At 42.5% G+C, this 19,901-nt stretch overlaps 1 protein-coding gene and 1 long non-coding RNA gene across 5 annotated transcripts in view; one reads left to right on the plus strand and one right to left on the minus strand.

The window, feature by feature from the left end:
• The window catches only part of LOC145518161 (uncharacterized), a 38,405-nt gene extending 20,764 nt beyond the window's left edge, over positions 1 to 17,641 (plus strand). The window contains exons 2-4 of the long non-coding RNA XR_014062663.1: positions 15,404 to 15,578; positions 16,182 to 16,412; positions 16,575 to 17,641. This is a non-coding gene — a long non-coding RNA (uncharacterized LOC145518161). The remainder of the gene's footprint in view (positions 1 to 15,403; positions 15,579 to 16,181; positions 16,413 to 16,574) is intronic.
• The window catches only part of TENM3 (teneurin transmembrane protein 3), a 1,016,736-nt gene that overhangs the window by 13,597 nt on the left and 983,238 nt on the right, over positions 1 to 19,901 (minus strand). For all 4 annotated transcript variants that reach the window (XM_081521959.1, XM_081521963.1, XM_081521962.1 and 1 more), the window contains one exon: positions 17,389 to 17,624. In XM_081521959.1, coding sequence (XP_081378085.1) covers positions 17,389 to 17,624 — 236 coding nt within the window. The remainder of the gene's footprint in view (positions 1 to 17,388; positions 17,625 to 19,901) is intronic.

Consider the following 19,901-nt stretch of genomic DNA (forward strand, 5'->3'; position numbering starts at 1 on the left):
CGAATGAAAATACATGTATATTTATGTAAAATCTGGGATAAACATTTGTGTCTTCTATCATGGCCATTAAACAAGACCCATTAAAAAATATTCCTTAAGCTTTATTTGAACTCTTCCACCTAGCTCTTCAAGGGGAGTATTGTGAAGTCCACAGAAAGGTAAAGATACCAGCTGAAAAGAAGTTTATGCGTAAAAGGCAAAGTGATTTTGGGGGAAAAATATCCAGAGAGGTGATCCACAGCATATGAGAAAGTGGAGCCCGGATGAAGTTAGGAGATCTTAATTTTTCAGTTCTGTCATTGTAGATCCCTAGGTCGGGAAGATCCCCTGGAGGAGGGCATGGCAACTCCAGTATTCTGGAGAATCCCTTGGACAGAGTAGCCTGGTGGGCTATGGTCCCTAGGGTCACAGAGTCGGACACGACTGAAGCCACTTAGCATGCACGCTTGATGTAGGAAAAAGAAAACAACTCTGGACCACAGAGCAACTGGTACGTGTTGGTGTGGGCATGTGTGTGCGTTGGAGGAGGAACCTATGAATCTGAAAGCCCCATCTGCGCACCCACAGGGTCTAGGAGCTGCACAACTCTGGGCTCATGGCCCTCAGTCTGTTTCATCTCTCTGTAAATAAAGAGGTCAGGATGGAGTGTCAACTACAAATTAGCACTTGCCATGTGTATGTGTTAGTTGCTCAGTCATGTCCAATTCACTGCGACCCCATGGACTCTAGCCCACCAGGCTCCTCTGTCCATGGGATTCTCCAGGCAAGACTATTGGAACAGCTTGCCATGCCCTTCTCCAGGGGATCTTCCCAGCCCAGGGATTGAACCTTGGTCTCCCACATTGCAGGCATATCCTTTATAGTCTGAGTCCCCAAGGAAACCCTGGGCACTTGCTATCTACCTCTTACAAGGATTAAATCATGTGCTACTGCAGCTTCTGACCTTCAACATCTCCTGAAAGGAGTTCAGGGTGGAGAGCAGAAATGAGACACTCTGTGCTCTGGAAAAACTGGCAGGACAGGTCTTCAGAAAGATACTCTCAGGAGCTGATTTTATGAATCCAATTCTTGCATCTCCTCATATCTAGAAAAGCACTAAATTCCTTCATAGTGACGTCTGCTCCTTGTGACTGACTAACAGAAACCTTCTGGAAAAATATGTGCTTGACTGCATATATTCCTCCTTCTCCAAAGTCACATATATACTGACCCTTCCCACTAATCTCTTTGGAACAGTTTCTCAGAGCTATCATTTTATATGAGTCTGACCTGCCAGCTGAAGGCTTTCTGGGCTTCCGTTTTCCCAAGAGGAAGTGTCTGCAGATTAGTAGCTCAGCCTTCTGTGAATTCTGTGAGACTTTACACGTTTGTTTTGGAAAAAGCCTGATGAAGGCACCGTTTGCCGAATGCTTTGTGTATCCTGGAAGGAAGCTACTGGCTAATGTTACAAAGATATATTTTGAAGTCTACAAATTTACAGATTTGATTTGATATCAAATTAGCTCAATACTGGACTGGCAGAATTCAGCTCTTCAGCTTTTATTTGCACACTTATGATGCTTGAGCTTCCCTTGTGGCTCAGATGGTAAAGAATCTGCCTGCAATGCGGGAGACTGGGGTTAGATCCCTGGGTGGGAAGATCCCCTAGAGGAGGGCATGGCAACCCACTCCAGTACTCTTGCCTGGAGAATCCCATGGACACAGGAGCCTGGCGGGCTACAGTCCATGGGATCGTAAAGGGTCAGACACGACTGAGCGACTAAGCATACAAGTGATGCCTGAAGAAGCGGCTTTACACAATTTAAACGGTTTCCGAGGGCTCTTGTGTGTCTCACATTGTGATTTAAGAGGGAAACCTAAGCCCCGGAGTGTTTAAGTTCGCCCTTCTTTATCCTTCCTCAGGGTTATGCCAGGCTGTGAACAGCCAAGCAAGCCCGCCTGTGCAGTGCATGTCTGTGGACGGCGTGGCCATGGCCTTGCCCCCCCTTTTTGTGTTTTACTTGCATTCATCTGAATTTGTATCTTGGATCTTTATTACCTTCCTGATTCCTCGTCTCCGCAGTGTTTCCTCTGTATGGAGCATAACAGAACCTCTGCCCTGCAGATCTGGTAAGACCATTGGACTAGTGACGGTAGAAGGGCCAAAAGACAGGTCTGGGAGCCCCTCTTTGCAGGCCTGCACAGTGCTACTGGGCTTCCGATTCGTCTCCCTGGTTTGGGACTATGACTACACCACACTGAAGCAACCAGAATGTCTAACACTGCCATCCTGCGAGCCGTAATACCAAGCACATCACATATGGAAATACCTCGAAACACCATGAGACCAAACATCTGGAAAGCACTTAACATTTTTCTCTTATGCTGACAAATGCCTTTCTTGTGTCCTCCAACTGAAGAAACGAGGAAAGAATTAGAATGTGGCTGTTTTTCTCCACATTCCAACACAAGCCAAGGTTTTTACTGTTCTTACTATTTCCAGACACCAACCACTGTTATTCAGTTTGTAATGTTTCAGAAGATACTAACAACAGACAAAGGATCGATCTCCAAAAATATACAAACAGCTTATGGAGCTCAATATCAAAAAAGCAAATAACCCAATCAAAAAATGGGTGGAAGACCTAACTAGGTCAAGAGGCACATGAAAAGATGCTCAGCATCACTATTAGAGAAATACAGACCTCCGCCCCCTCCCCCAAGGCCCTAACGTTCTCCTTTGGCAGCTGCAGACACAGTGCACAGTCAAAGGATATTTTCATCTGGGACACAATCCCATTTAACTATACCTGTATGAATCATGGCAATTCTGCAAACTTTTTTTGACAGTCATAAAGGGCCAGCATTGTTCCATGCCCCAGAGGCCTTTTAATAAATAACTTTAAAAAAACATTGTTACATCATGTACTTTACCTAAGATGAAAAACCTCCTACCTAGTTGTTAAATACCTTTAGTTACATGAAAGTGAATCCAAATGTGACTAGGTAAGAGGCCAGCATGAATTCCTTTGTGATGTACAGCGTTTCTTTGAGCTAAGCATAGAAAAAAAATCTCCATTTTCAAAGATCAGGTCTGGCATGATGGCAATTAGTGTCCCTTTGATATGGGGAGGGAGGGAGTTATATTCCCTCTGGAAGGCTTGAAAAACTGAGGCACAACAAGTTAAACAGTGTCTGTCTGACACCACAGAGCATGATCAGACTAAGGGCAGGTATCTGCCATGTGGGTGACAATATCTCGCCTTCCTGGTGTCCTTGTTAGAACGTCAACTGTCTGCAGATGGTCTCGCATCCCCTCCACAGGTCATCAAGCGCTAACCTCTCTGCACAGCCCCCTCCAGGCCGCGCCGCTCAGATTATTCAGTGAGACACAAGGATGTCACACACACGTGATGAGCATAGTAAGAGTTACATAACAGTCTTCGGAGCTATCATGTCTAGGTATGCCTCGAAATACCGCTTTGGCTTTCAAGTTTCGAGAATTTCTTTTTCAAACAATTCACTAAATGTCTTCCTTTAAGGATAAGAATTCTGGGTAAGTTTAGATTACTTTTTTTTTTTTTAACATGGACCATTTTTAAGGTCTACTGAATTTGTTACAATCTTGTTTCTGCTTTATGTTTTGGTTTTCTAGCCAGGAGGCATGTAGGATCTTACCTCCCTGACCAGGGATCGAACCAACAGCCCCTGCGCTGCTAAATCTAGGCCAATAATTTCAAAACAAAAAGCACCTTCTGCTAGAAGATAAGGAAAGGTAAGAGAGGAGACGCCCTCCTGAGCGGCCCAAGTGGTAAAGAACCTGCCTGCCAACGCAGGAGACATAAGAGATGCAGGTTTAATCCTGGGGTCGGTAAGATCCCCTGAAGGAGGGCGTGGCAACCCACTCCAGTAATGCTGTTGTCAGGAGAATCCCATGGACAGAGGAGCATGGCAGGCTATAGTCCACAGGGTTGCCGAGTTGGACCCGACGGAAGTGACTTAGCACACACACATGGAGTAAAAACAGATGGGTTTTTTGGACTGATTTTGACTCTGATTCCTGATTCAGAAGCCCTGCTGGCCTTCCGTCATCCCTGCCTTCCTCCGCTCTGCGCCCTGGAGTCTGCAGACTCCAGGTCTGGTCCTCCAACCAGATTTTTCACGGCATCCCTTTCTCCCTGGAATTCCTCTCTTAGGATCCAGGCATGGCTGGCCCATCCAATCCAATCTTGAAAATAAGAAACCCTCCCTTGTGATCTTGGTGCTGTCTCCACGTGAGCCATCACGTGGATCAGCTGGAAGCCTCTCAGTGTGACTGAACCGGCCGTTCTTAAATAATGGATTTTCTGAAACGGCCTGCCGAGGCACTGTCGTTCAGCTATTTAGAAAGAAACTAACACCCATGCCTGTGTGCACTGGCCTCTTCCTCCCCAAAGGAAGGTTCACGTCGAATCAGGCTGAGAACCAGAGACTTCTTATAACTGGATTTTTCCTCTGCTCTCCTTAATTTCGTTTTATGTCTAGGAAAGCAGTGTTAAGAGGGAAACAAAAGGATGCACTTAGGCTAGCTTGTCTCAAAGAACCGTGGGCCACGTGTTATGTGGTCACTTTCAGGGCAAAGCGTTTCCCTAGTTTTCCCTCTTTTGCAGCTGTGTTTTCCTCACCAGTGAGTTAACCAGCTCTTTCTTATGCATCTGTCGTGTGGGTCTATAAGCCCACTATTTGTGCCTGTGCTTCAGATTCTCTGGGTTAGGGTTACAGAATGTGTAATCATGCCTTTTGTTTTCAAAGGACTTTCACATCATCTCATTTGATTCTGTAGCAATTGTGTGATACTGTGGCAGGGTAAGGCAGTCAGTTATATTTATCCATAATATAGCTAATCTATATCATGTCTGTGGGCTTCCCAGGTGAAGCAGTGGTAAAGAATCCACCTTTCTTTTTTTTTTTTTTTTTAAAATTAAAGTTCATTTTATTTTGTTTCTTAAGGTATACTTTATGTACAGTAATATATAAGTTTCAGGTGTGCAACATAGTTATTCACATTTTTAAATATTGGCTATATTCCCTGTGCTGTAGAATATATCCTTGTAACATTTATTTTATACACAGTAGCTTGTGTCTCTTACTTTTCTAACCCAAACTGCCCCTCCCACCTTTCCTCTGCCCACTGGTAACTACTGTTTTTTTCTCTGTATCTGTATATCTGATTCTTTTGTTGTTGTGTTTTTTTTTTTTTATAAATTTATTTATTTTAGTTGGGGGCTAATTACTTTACAATATTGTAATAGTTTTTGCCATACATTGACATGAATCAGCCATGGGTTTACATGTGTTCCCCTTCCTGGACCCCCCACCCACCTCCCTCCCCATCCCATCCCTCTGGGTCATCCCATTGCCCCGGCCCTGAGCCCTTGTCTCATGCATCGAACATGGAATGGTGTTCTGTTTCACATATGATAATATACATGTTTCAATGCTATTCTTCCAGAACGTCCCACCCTCACCTTCTCCCTCAGAGTCCATAAAATTGTTCTATGCATCTGTGTCTCTTATTCTGTCTCGCATATAGGGTTATCGTTACCATCTTTCAAATTCCATATATATGCATTAGTATACTGTATTGGTGTTTTTCTTTCTGGCTTACTTCACTCTGTATAATGGGCTCCAGTTTCATCCATCTCAATAGAACCGATTCAAAAGTATTTTTTTTAATGGCTGAGTAATATTCCATTGTGTATTTGTACCACAGCTTCCTTATCCATTCGTCTGCTGATGGACATCTAGGTTGCTTCCATGTCCTGGCTATTGTAAACAGTGCTGCGATGAACATTGGGGTACACGCGTCTCTTTCAATTATGGTTTCTTCGGTGTGTATGCCCAGCAGTGGGATTGCTGGGTCACATAGCAGTTCTATTCCCAGTTTTTTAAGGAATCTCCACACTGTTCTCCACAGTGGCTGTACTAGTTTGCATTCCCACCAACAGTGTAAGAGGGTTCCCTTTTCTCCACACACTCTCCAGCATTTATTGCTTGTAGACTTTTGGATAGCAGCCATTCTGACTGGTGTGAAATGATACCTCATTGTGGTTTTGATTTGCATTTCTCTAATAATGAGTGATGTTGAGCATCTTTTCATGTGTTTGTTAGCCATCTGTATATCTTCTTTGGAGAAATGTCTGTTTAGTTCTTTGGCCCATTTTTTGATTGGGTCGTTCATTTTTCTGGAATTCAGCTACAGGAGTTGCTTGTATATTTTTGAGATTAATTGTTTGTCTGTTGCTTCATTTGCTATTATTTTCTCCCATTCTGAAGGCTGTCTTTTCACCTTGCTTATAGTTTCCTTTGTTGTGCAAAAGCTTTTAATTTTAATTAGGTCCCATTTGTTTATTTTTGCTTTTATTTCCAATATTCTGGGAGGTGGGTCACGGAGGATCCTGCTGTGATTTATGTCGGAGAGTGTTTTGCCTATGTTTTCCTCTAGGAGTTTTATAGTTTCTGGTCTTACGTTTAGATCTTTAATCCATTTTGAGTTTATTTTTTTATTTTTATTTTTTTTTATAAATTTATTTATTTTAGTTGGGGGCTAATTACTTTACAATATTGTAATAGTTTTTGCCATACATTGACATGAATCAGCCATGGGTTTACATGTGTTCCCCTTCCTGGACCCCCCACCCACCTCCCTCCCCATCCCATCCTTCTGGATCATCCCACTGCCCCGGCCCTGAGCCCTTGTCACATGCATCGAACATGGAATGGTGTTCTGTTTCACATATGATAATATACATGTTTCAATGCTATTCTCCCAGAACGTCCCACCCTCACCTTCTCCCTCAGAGTCCATAAAATTGTTCCATGCATCTGTGTCTCTTATTCTGTCTCGCATATAGGGTTATCGTTACCATCTTTCAAATTCCATATATATGCATTAGTATACTGTATTGGTGTTTTTCTTTCTGGCTTACTTCACTCTGTATAATGGGCTCCAGTTTCATCCATCTCTGTAGAACCGATTCAAATGTATTTTTTTTAATGGCTGAGTAATATTCCATTGTGTATATGTACCACAGCTTCCTTATCCATTCGTCTGCTGATGGACATCTAGGTTGCTTCCATGTCCTGGCTATTGTAAACAGTGCTGCGATGAACATTGGGGTACACGCGTCTCTTTCAATTCTGGTTTCCTCGGTGTATATGCCCAGCAGTGGGATTGCTGGGTCATATGGCAGTTCTATTCCCAGTTTTTTAAGGAATCTCCACACTGTTCTCCACAGTGGCTGTACTAGTTTGCATTCCCACCAACAGTGTAAGAGGGTTCCCTTTTCTCCACACACTCTCCAGCATTTATTGCTTGTAGACTTTTGGATAGCAGCCATTCTGACTGGTGTGAAATGATACCTCATTGTGGTTTTGATTTGCATTTCTCTAATAATGAGTGATGTTGAGCATCTTTTCATGTGTTTGTTAGCCCTCTGTATGTCTTCTTTGGAGAAATGTCTGTTTAGTTCTTTGGCCCATTTTTTGATTGGGTCGTTTATTTTTCGGGAATTCAGCTGCAGAAGTTGCTTGTATATTTTTGATATTAATTGTTTGTCTGTTGCTTCATTTGCTATTATTTTCTCCCATTCTGAAGGCTGTCTTTTCACCTTGTTTATAGTTTCCTTTGTTGTGCAAAAGCTTTTAATTTTAATTAGGTCCCATTTGTTTATTTTTGCTTTTATTTCCAATATTCTGGGAGGTGGGTCATGGAGGATCCTGCTGTGATTTATGTCGGAGAGTGTTTTGCCTATGTTTTCCTCTAGGAGTTTTATTGTTTCTGGTCTTACGTTTAGATCTTTAATCCATTTTGAGTTTATTTTTGTGTACAGTGTTAGGAAGTGTTCTAGTTTCATTCTTTTACAAGTGGTTGACCAGTTTTCCCAGCACCACTTGTTAAAGAGATTGTCTTTTCTCCATTGTATATTCTTGCCTCCTTTGTCGAAGATAAGGTGTCCATATGTGCGTGGGTTTATCTCTGGGCTTTCTATTTTGTTCCATTGATCTATATTTCTATCTTTGTGCCAGTACCATACTGTCTTGATGACTGTGGCTTTGTAGTAGAGCCTGAAGTCAGGCAGGTTGATTCCTCCAGTTCCATTCTTCTTCCTCAAGATTGCTTTGGCTATTCGAGGTTTCTTATATTTCCATACAAATTGTGAGATGATTTGTTCCAGTTCTGTGAAAAATACCATTGGTAGCTTGATAGGGATTGCATTGAATCTATAGATTGCTTTGGGTAGTATACTCATTTTCACTATATTGATTCTTCCAATCCATGAACACGGTATATTTCTCCATCTGTTTGTGTCCTCTTTGATTTCTTTCATCAGTGTTTTATAGTTTTCTATATATAAGTCTTTTGTGTCTTTAGGTAGATATATTCCTAAATATTTTATTCTTTTTGTTGCAATGGTGAATGGTATTGTTTCCTTAATTTCTCTTTCTGTTTTCTCATTATTGGAGTATAGGAAAGCAAGGGATTTCTGTGTGTTAATTTTATATCCTGCAACTTTACTATATTCATTGATCAACTCTAGTAATTTTCTAGTAGAGTCTTTAGGGTTTTCTATGTAGAGGATCATGTCATCTGCAAACAGTGAGAGTTTTACTTCTTCTTTTCCTATCTGTATTCCTTTTATTTCTTTTTCAGCTCTGATTGCTGTGGCCAAAACTTCCAAAACTATGTTGAATAGTAGTGGTGAAAGTGGGCATCCTTGCCTTGTTCCTGACTTTAGGGGAAATGCTTTCAATTTTTCACCATTGAGGATAATGTTTGCTGTGGGTTTGTCATATATAGCTTTTATTATGTTGAGATATGTTCCTTCTATTCCTGCTTTCTGGAGGGTTTTAATCATAAATGGATGCTGAATTTTGTCAAAGGCTTTTTCTGCATCTATTGAGATAACCATATGGTTTTTTTCTTTCAATTTGTTAATGTGGTGTATTACATTGATTGATTTGCGGATGTTAAAAAAACCTTGCATTCCTGGGATAAAGCCCACTTGGTCATGATGTATGATCTTTTTAATATGATGTTGGATTCTGTTTGCTAGAATTTTATTAAGGATTTTTGCATCTATGTTCATCAGTGATATTGGCCTGTAGTTTTCCTTTTTTGTGACATCTTTGTCTGGTTTTGGAATTAGGGTGATGGTGGCCTCATAGAATGAGTTTGGAAGTTTACCATCTTCTGCAATTTTCTGGAAGAGTTTGAGTAGGATAGGTGTTAGCTCTTCTCTAAATTTTTGGTAGAATTCCGCTGTGAAGCCGTCTGGTCCTGGGCTTTTGTTTGCTGGAAGATTTCTGATTACAGTTTCGATTTCTGTGCTTGTGGTGGGTCTGTTAAGATCTTCTATTTCTTCATGGTTCAGTTTTGGAAAGTTATACTTTTCTAAGAATTTGTCCATTTCTTCCAAGTTGTCCATTTTATTGGCATATAGCTGTTGGTAGTAGTCTCTTATGATCCTTTGTATTTCTGTGGAGTCTGTTGTGATCTCTCCATTTTCATTTCTAATTTTGTTGATCTGATTCTTCTCCCTTTGTTTCTTGATGAGTCTGGCTAATGGCTTATCAATTTTGTTTATCTTCTCGAAAAACCAGCTTTTAGTTTTGTTGATTTTTGCTATGGTCTCTTTTGTTTCTTTTGCATTTATTTCTGCCCTAATTTTTAAGATTTCTTTCCTTCTACTGACCCTGGGGTTTTTCATTTCTTCCTTCTCTAGTTGCTTTAGGTGTAGAGTTAGTTGATTTATTTGATTTTTTTCTTGTTTCTTGAGGTACGCCTGTATTGCTATGAACCTTCCCCTTAGTATTGCTTTTACAGTGTCCCATAGGTTTTGGGTTGTTGTGTTTTCATTTTCATTCGTTTCCATGCATAATTTTATTTCTTTTTTGATTTCTTCTGTGATTTGTTGGTTATTCAGAAGCGTGTTGTTTAGCCTCCATATGTTGGAACTTTTAATAGTTTTTTTCCTGTAATTGAGGTCTAATCTTACTGCATTGTGGTCAGAGAAGATGGCTGGGATGATTTCAATTTTTTTGAATTTACCAAGGCTAGATTTATGTCCCAGGATGTGATCTATCCTGGAGAAAGTTCCATGTGCACTTGAGAAAAAGGTAAAATTGATTGTTTTGGGGTGGAAACTCCTGTAAATATCAATTAAATCTAATTTGTCTATTGTATCATTTAAAGTTTGTGTTTCCTTGTTAATTTTCTGTTTAGTTGATCTATCCATATGCGTGAGTGGAGTATTAAAGTCTCCCACTATTATTGTGTTATTGTTAATTTCCCCTTTCATACTTGTTAGTATTTGCCTTATATATTGTGGTGCTCCTATGTTGGGTGCATATATATTTATGATTGTTACGTCTTCTTCTTGAATTGATCCTTTGATCTTTATGTAGTGTCCTTCTTTGTCCCTTTTCACATCCTTTATTTTAAAGTCTATTTTATCTGAAATGAGTATTGCGACTCCTGCTTTCTTTTGGTCTCCGTTTGCATGGAATATGTTTTTCCATCCTTTCACTTTCAGCCTGTGTGTGTCTCTAGTTTTGAGGTGGGTCTCTTGTAGACAGCATATATAGGGGTCTTGTTTTTGTATCCATTCAGCAACCCTTTGTCTTTTGGTTGGGGCATTCAACCCATTTACATTTAAGGTAATTATTGATAAGTATGGTCCCGTTGCCATTTACTTTGTTGTTTTGAGTTCGTGTTGAAACATCCTTTCTGTGTTTCCTGTTTAGAGAAGATCCTTTAGCATTTGCTGGAGAGCTGGTTTGGTGGTGCTGAATTCCCTCAGCTCTTGCTTGTCTGTAAAGCTTTTGAATTCTCCTTCATATCTGAATGAAATCCTTGCTGGGTACAGTAATCTGGGTTGTAGATTATTCTCTTTCATTACTTTAAGTATGTCCTGCCATTCCCTTCTAGCCTGAAGGGTTTCTATTGAAAGATCAGCTGTTATCCTTATGGGGATCCCCTTGTGTGTTATTTGTTGTTTTTCCCTTGCTGCTTTTAATATTTGTTCTTTGTGTTTGATCTTTGTTAATTTGATTAATATGTGTCTTGGGGTGTTTCGCCTTGGGTTTATCCTGTTTGGAACTCTCTGGGTTTCTTGGACTTCTGTGACTATTTCTTTCCTCAATTTAGGGAAATTCTCAACTATTATCTCCTCGAGTATTTTTTCATGGCCTTTCCTTTTATCTTCTTCTTCTGGGACTCCTATGATTCGAATGTTGGGGCGTTTCATATTGTCCCAGAGGTCCCGGAGGTTTTCCTCATTTCTTTTGATTCTTTTTTCTTTTTTCCTCTCTGCTTCGTTTATTTCCATCATTCTATCTTCTACCTCACTTATCCTATCTTCTGCCTCCGTTATTCTACTGTTGGTTCCCTCCAGAGTGTCTTTTATCTCCTTTATTTCATTATTCATTCTATATTGATTCCTTTTTATTTCTTCTAAGTCCTTGATAAACATTTCTTGCATCTTCTCAATCTTTGTCTCCAGGCTATTTATCTGTAACTCCATTTTGCTTTCAAGATTTTGGATCATTTTTATTATCCTTATTCTAAATTCTTTTTCAGATAGATTCCCTATCTCCTCCTCTTTTGTTTGGCTTTGTGGGCATTTCTCATTTTCCTTTACTTGCTGAGTATTTCTCTGCCTTTTCATCTTGTTTAGATTGCTGTGTTAGGCGTGGCCCTTCTGTATTCTGGTAGTATGAAGTTCCTCTTTGTTGTGGAGGTTCCTCACTGCAGTTGGGGTTGGACAGTTGGCTTGTCAAGGCTTCCTGGTTGGGGGAGCTTGTGTCGGTGTCCTGGTGGGTGGAGCTGGATTTCTGCTCTCTAGAGTGCAATGGAGTGACCAGTATTAATTTTTGAGATGTCTATGGATTTGGTGTGCCTCTGGGCAGCCTGTATATTGATGCTCAGGTCTATGTTCTTGAGTTGCTGGAGAATTTGCGTGGTATGTCTTGCTCTGGAACTTATTGTCTCTTGGGTGGAGCTTGGTTTCAGTGAATTTATGGAGGCTATTGGATGGTCTCTTATTAATTAATGTTTCCCCTGGCTTTCAGTCTTATTCTTGCAGTAGCCTGAAGACTTCTCCTTCCATACAGCCTCAATAATAAAACTTTTAGGTTAATGGTGAAAAGATTCTCCACAGTGAGGGATACCCAGAAAGGTTCACTGAGTTACATGGAGAGATGAGGTGGGGGTGGGTGGGTTGAGGTGACCAGGAGGAGAAGAGGGGAATTCAAATGTGGAGAGAGCAATCTAGCCAGTAAGCACTTCCCTCTGTGCTTTCCACAGTTTGGAACCCTCAGAGTGATTCACAGAGATACATAGAGAGGGGGGAGGAAGGTAACAGAGGTGAGCATGAGTAGAAAGGGAGGAATTAAGAGGGGAGAGAGAGATCTGGGCAGTATCCTGTTCCTGAAGTGTTCTCCGGTACCCAGAACACCCTCAGAGATTCACAGAATTGGGTTGAGAAGAGAAGGAGCAGGGTGGGAGATAGGGGTTCCCTGAGGGAGAAGAAAGAGCATCAATAGGGGGAGAGAGTGATCAGGCCAGTGATCACACTCCTGAGTAAAAATGGGTCCTAAAGATTGGGTTCTTAAATGTACAAAGTTGATATCAAATATGTAAAACAAAGATTAAAAATCTAGAGTAGAGGTTAGACTCTTATAAAACTTACAATCTAAAAAAAAAAAAAAAAGGAAACAGTGTAAAAAGAAAAAAAAAAACCAGTAAAACAGTAAAAAAAGAAACAGTAAAAGAATGTAGAACAGGAAAAAAAAAACATTAAAAAAAGAAAACACAAAAGGTATAAGATATATGTATGTAGTTTGCTTCAAAAATAGGGTTTTTTTTTTTTGCAAGTTAATAGTGGGTTATGAAAATGAAAGTTAAAGGTGTAATAGAGGACTTGAAGAAAAAGGAAAGAAGAGAAAAAAAAATTTTTTTTTTTAATTAACAAAAAAATAATAATAATTAAAAAAAAAAAATAGTAAAAAATATATATATCCCGGACTTTCTCTGGAGCTGTTGTGAGCAGTGTGGGATCTGCTCAGTTTTAGATAGATCCTTATTCCTGCTTATACTTTTCAAGATCTATAGGTCTTTTTCAATGCAGTCGGTATTAACTACAGGGATCTTAATCTGTTGGCCTGTCCCTTCCAAAGCGCTTCCCTCTGTTTATTTGGCTTCTGTTTGGAGATCTCTTCAGTATCTAATTTCCGCCCTGCAACAAAGCGGTGGAGGTGATCTCTTTAGGTTCGCTTGTTCAATCGTGCTGTGGGGAGGAAGGAACACTGCAATTCTGGCGTGTGTGTGGTAAGCTCGCAGTGTCTCGGCCGCACTGGGTTCGCCCCCGCTCACGGCGTGTGTGCTTTCCCCGTCTACCCTGCTCAGGCTTCAGGTTACTCGGCCGGGGAGCGGGCCCTGAGCTGCGTGCACTTCCCAGGTCTAAGCCGCTCAGGTTCAGGCTCCCGGTTACTCCACAAAGGCGCAGACTCGGTTTCGCCCGCGGCTTGTGCCGTTCCGGTCGGAGCTGTCCAGGCGGCCAGGAGTTTGGCGAGGGCGCTCTGCCCTGTTGGGGCGGTGCGGCTTATCACCTCCCTGGTCCCCGCCTCGGTTTACGGGCGCGCCCGGCTCCGGTGTGCTTTGTGTCGGTTCTGGGGAGCTGGTCTCTGGCTGCGACCCTCCCGGCGGCTGTCGACCCTCCGGGATCTCAGGCAGTCTTTGCTTAGAAACTGGGAGCCTGTTTGCAGTTTGGTAGGGGGTGCCCTCTCTGGAGCGGAGTTTGCCCCTTTCCGGCTCTGGCGGGCCCCGCCTGCCCGCTGTGTCCGGCGGGGGATGGGGCGGTCCGCAGCCGGCTAGCTCTCCTCTGGTATCGCTCAGTCCTTTGTTCTGTGAGCGGGCCGGCAGTGCCTTAGAGTTGGGCTTTTCGCGGGATAGTTCTCTCTCTCGCTGTCCCACAGTTTAGGTTACTATCTCACGTTAGCTCCCTCAGATTGCCCTCGGGGCACTCGGGCCCGGTCCTTACCCTAGGCAATGCCGCCCGCTCCTCTCCGTTCAGCCCCCACTTGCTGGTGGCAGATGATGCGAGCGTCTGGGGTTCTTTGCTGGGAGTTGCTTTAGGCACGTAATCTCTTTTGAAGATAATGCGCAGTTTTTGTGGAAGCCTGACGTCCTCAGCCAGCCTTCAGAAGTAGTTTTGTGAAGTTTGGTCAGCGTTCAGATGTTCTTTCGATAAATTTGTGGAGGAGAGAGTGGTCTCCCCGTCCTATTCCTCCAAGAATAATTTTAAAATAGCGTCTGAGTTTATTTTTGTGTATGGTGTTAGGAAGTGTTCTAGTTTCATTCTTTTACAAGTAGATGACCAGTTTTCCCAGCACCACTTGTTAAAGAGATTGTCTTTTCTCCATTGTATAAAGAATCCACCTTTCAATGCAGGACATGCAAGAGACATGGGTTTCATCTCCAGGGTCAGGAAGATCCCTGGAGGAGGAAATGGCAACCCACTCCAGTATTCTTGCCTGGCAAATCCCATGGACAGAAGAGCCTGGTGGGCTACAGTCCGTGGGGTTGCAAAGAGCTGGACATAACATACACACACCGTGACTACCTCATAATGTTAGAATATTCTGATATTATATTATTGCTATCATAATTCAGATAGTCATATAGATAAGGAAAATGATGTTAGGTCTGTTAGATGTTAGAATTTTCCTGTATAGTTTATCATTAGTAAGAAATGGAGCCTGATCCAGAACTCATACTTTTTGAGCACAAATGTGAGCCGGACCTTTATGTCTTTTGATGAAGTGAGTCCTGTGTCTGAGTACAGGTGTGCGTGTGTGTGTGCGTGCGTGTGTGTGTGTGTGTGTGTGTGTTTGTGTGCAGGCACACCACGCCTGCCTTAGGGGTGGCCGAACAAGACAAAGCCTGGGAACTAGCTTCCAGTGTGCAGCGGCCCAGGGAAGCAGGGTCTGGGGCAGTGGTCAGCAGCAGCAGCAGACAGACATGCGGGCAGCTCGAGGCCTTGCTTCAGTGGAAGAAAATGCTGGCTCCGGCCACTGACCAAGGCCCTCTGCAAGTGACCCTGAAATGAGCCTGGAGCTGGTTTTCTTGCCCATCATGTTGTTGTTCAGTCACTGAGTCCTGTCCAAGTCTGCGACCCCATGGACGGCAGCACAGCAGGCTGCTCTGTCCTCCACTGCCTCCCGGGGTTTGCTCAAACTCATGCCCATTGAGTCAGTGATGCCATCCAACCATCTCATCCTCTGCCGCCCCCTTCTCCTTTTGCCTTCAGTCACGTTACCTTCCTGCTAATCTTGTTCTTCTTTCTGATGTTCTATTGTTTTGTCTTCTTGCCTCTCTCTCCAGGATAACCCCCCTCGAGCCTCCCCAGATTCTGTGCACCAGAGCTCCGGGTCTAGGGCCCTGGGGCTGTGGCATCTGGGGGATGGTAAGATGGGGCCACAGCTTTGGTTCCAGAAGATTATGTATTTAGAGTCCCAAACCCCTGCCTTGCAATGGAAGTGGAACTGGAATATAACCTGTGAGTTGAATAGCCTGTATCTGATCACTCATTTTATTTTTTTTACTTCATTTCTGCTTCTTGGAAATAGCCAATATATATTAGCTGTTTCTTACTGTGAAGGACTGGCCTGGTGAATAATGTTAGTCTGTTATACTAATAACGTAACCGTTTTTGGTCTCATTAATAGACCATGAATGGTACACTCCATGTTTGCTTCTCTCTCCTTGATTTTGAGTAACATTTTTTTTTTAAAGGCAAGGGAAATAATTTTAGGAATGGTTATCTGCATTTATGTGATAAACGAATATCTGTTCACTAATAGAAAGAATGAAGCAGGTTCAGTTTATAGTGGCCTGAAGGGGGTTCCTTGTAGCCTGTATTTTAGTCCTTTATGTTGTCTTTACTAAACAGCTGTCGTAAATCACAGCTTGCTTTCTAGTTGTATCTGGCCCACAGCATGAAAAAGAGGAATAAAAACACCTAACAAGGCAACACAGAGAACATTTTGCCAAGATCAATTCACACTAGCAATCAGCAATGTCATCATGTGTCTCATAAAAATAAGGGAATTCTGGGGCTTCCCTGGTAGCTGTATGGTTCAGAATGTCCTTGCCAATGCAGGGGACATGGGTTCGATCCCTGATCCGGGAAGATCCCACATGTCTCGGAGCAACGAAACCCTGCACCACAACTACTGAGCCAATGCCGCCACTGCTAAAGCCTGAACGCCTTAGAAACCGTGCTCTGCAACAGGAAAAGCCACTGTGGTGGACGTCTGTGCACTTCGACTAGAGAAAAGCCTGCGCAGCAACAATGATCCAGCACAGTCAAAAATAAATATAAAAAAACAAGGTAAGTCTGGGTTTTTCATCAGTAGCGAGGAGGTAGGTTCTGACACTGGTCATCTCCTGTGTGCCCACATTATACTTTTTTTTTTTTTTGATGTGGACCATTTTTAAAGTGTATTGAATTTTTGTTACAATGTTGCTTCTGTTTTTATGTTTTGGTTTTTAGACCACAAGGCATGTGGGATTTTAGCCATCTGACCAGGGATAGAACCCACATCCCCTACATTGGAAGGCAAAGTCCCAACCTCTCTACCACTGAAGAAGTCCCAAGCCTACACTGTACTTAAAATGAGAATGCAAAGGCAGACTCCATCTTCCAAAGGCCAGCCCCTGTCTTTCAATATACATATTTAGAGTTTGGAATACTTGCAAAGTTTCAGCCAATGCTTACTCATCCCTATGCCATTATGAAGTCACCTCTCCTGAGTGGGTGAAGGAAAGGGATAAGATAATTAAGGTAATACTAGTAAAACAAGGATCAGTTGTCATCTAGCCTATTTGGGATTGTCCTACATGCAAAAGCTTCCCTGGTGGCTCAGATGGTAAAGAATCTGCCTGCAATGAAGGGAGACCTGGGTTCAATCCCTGGGTTGGGAAGATCCCCTGGAGAAGGAAACGATGACCCACTCCAAATCCTGGCCTAGAGAATCTCATGGACAGAGGAGCCTGGTGGGCTACAGTTCATCAGGTCACAAAGAGTTGGACATGACTGAATGACTCACACATTTTTACATGCAAAATCCTAATTTCCTAGGAAAGAATGGATTTTTAATCAAAGCTATATTGAGAGAACCCTTTTCTCAATTAGTTGGCTTTTACTATGAGCAATCTGATGGCTTGCGGGCTGGCTGGAAGTCTCGGTCTCAGGTAGGGTGTTCCCCTGAGCACGAGCAGGTGAGTCCCAGGCCCGCCCTCGTGGACAGGCCGTAGAACGATGTGGAGGACCTGCCGGCCATCACCGCCCTCTGACGCTGACTTACCCTGAGCTTTCGACCGAAGACATTGACTTTGCCTTGAGCCTGCTCTTTCCGGAATCGCCATTCCACCAAATTCTGACCGTTTTCGCCAGGCAGAGTCATATTTCTTTTGGCAACTGTTGGGTTAGCGGTGCCGGCCAGAACATGGGGCTCGGTCTGGTAGTGTGAGTCCAGACCACTGGCATAGATGATGCGAAGGGAGCCGTCATAACCAATCTGGTAGCTGTTCCTTAACTGATCTAGAAAAAAAAAAAAAGGCAGAAAACATGAACTATAGGTGTGGATTGAACACTTGGTTGGTTGTGGGGTTAGAAATGATAAGCATGTCTAAAACACTGACTGGACTCCATTTGTTAAAGATATTTTGAAAAGATTTAATATCTATACTTTCCACACCAAAAATATATAAGGAGCTATTTCCCCCTGAAACTGACTTTAAAAAAGGCAGTCACCTTATATTTTGTACAAAACACCCTCTCATATTGTAGGTTATGGACTTAACTGAAGAATTTTAATAATATAGGACTATTTGGGGAAGCAATAAATTCAAGCAACAGTAAATTTAGATGACTGTAGAGATTACCTGACAGAACTGGTTAAACAAACAAAAAAAAGAGTCAAAGAAATTTAACTCAAACTCCCTGCTGGTCCAGTGGTTAGGACTCTGTGTTTCCATTGCAAGGGGCCTGGGTTTGATCCCTGGTGGAGGAAGTAAGATCCTACAAGCCAGGAGGTGTGGCTAAAGAAAAAGCAGCAACAACACAAATCTATAAAATATTATGTAAATGTGTTAGTCACTGAGTCGTGCCCAACTCTTTGTGACCCCATGGACTACAGCCCACCAGGCTCCTCTGTCCATGAGACTTCCCAGGCAAGGATACTGGAGTGGGTTGCCATTTCCTTCTCCAGGGGAATCTTTCCAAGCTGGAAGTAAATCTAGCTATAATCTGAAGTGTAACTCAGATTTAGCAATTAGTCTTAGAGCAATGACCTCACAGTTGCAGTGATCATTGTAAATGGGCTTCCTGAAGATTACATCAAAAAGGAATATGGTGGGAGGCTCTATCATGGAGATATTGGATGCTTATGCCTACATGGAAGTGATAAGTGTTAGTCGCTCAGTGGTGTCTGACTCTGTGATCCCATGGACTGGAGCCCGCCAGGCTCCTCTGTCCATGGGAGTCTCCAGGTAAGAATACTGGAGTGGGTTGCCATTCCCTTCTCCAGTGGACCACATTCTGTCAGACCTCTCCACCATGATGCGTCCGTCTTGGGTGGCCCTACATGGCATGGCTTAGTTTCATTGAGTTAGACAAGGCTGTGGATGGAGCCAAAGCAAAAACAACACCCAGTTGTGGATGTGACTGGTGGTAGAACCAAGGTCCAATGCTGTACAGAGCAATATTGCATAGGAACCTGGAATGTTAGGTCCATGAATCAAGGCAAATTGGAAGTGGTCAAAAAGAAGATGGCAAGAGTGAATGACATTCTAGGAATCAGTAAACTAAAATGGACTGAAATGGGTGAATTTAACTCAGATGACCATTATATCTACTACTGTGGGCAGGAATCCCTTAGAAGAAATGGAGTAGCCATCATGGTCAACAAAAGAGTCCAAAATGCGGTACTTGGATGCAATCTCAAAAACAACAGAATGGCAAACCATTGAATATCACAGTAATCCAAGTCTATGCCCCGACCAGTAACGCTGAAGAAGTTGAACGGTTCTGTGAAGACCTACAAGACCTTCTAGAACTAACACCCAAAAAAGATGGGGTGGACTGGAATGCAAAAGTAGGAAGTCAAGAAACACCTGGAGTAACAGGCAAATTTGGGCTTGGAGTACAGAATGAAGCAGGGCAAAGGCTAATAGAATTTTGCCACGAGAACGCACTGGTAATAGCAAACACCCTATTCCAACAACACAAGAGAAGACTCTACACGTGGACATCACCAGATGGTCAACACCGAAATCAGATTGATTATATTCTTTGCAGCCAAAGATGGAGAAGCTCTATACAGTCAGAAAAAACAAGACCAGGAGCTGACTGTGGCTCAGATCATGAACTCCTTATTGCCAAATTCAGAGTTAAATTGAAGAAAGTGGGAAAAACCACTACAACTTCAGGTATGACCTAAATCAAATCCCTTATGACTATACAGTGGAAGTGACAAATAGATTTAAGGGACTAGATCTGATAGAGTGCCTGATGAACTACGGATGGAGGTTTGTGACATTGTATAGGAGACAGGGAGCAAGACCATCCCCAAGAAAAAGAAATGCAAAAAAGCAAAATGGCTGTTTGAGGAGGCCTTACAAATAGCTGGGAAAAGAAGAGACGAGAAAAGGAAAGATATACTCATTTGAATGCAGAGTTCCAAAGAATAGCAAGGAGAGATAAGAAAGCCTTCTTCGGATATCAGTGCAAAGAAATAGAGGAAAACAACAGAATGGGAAAGACTAGAGATCTCTTCAAGAAAAATTAGAGATACCAAGGGAACATTTCATGCAAAGA

Source organism: Giraffa tippelskirchi, chromosome 8 (genome assembly GCF_054371585.1).
Source record: "Giraffa tippelskirchi isolate mGirTip1 chromosome 8, T2T-mGirTip1v1.2.pri, whole genome shotgun sequence".
NCBI lineage: Eukaryota > Metazoa > Chordata > Mammalia > Artiodactyla > Giraffidae > Giraffa > Giraffa tippelskirchi.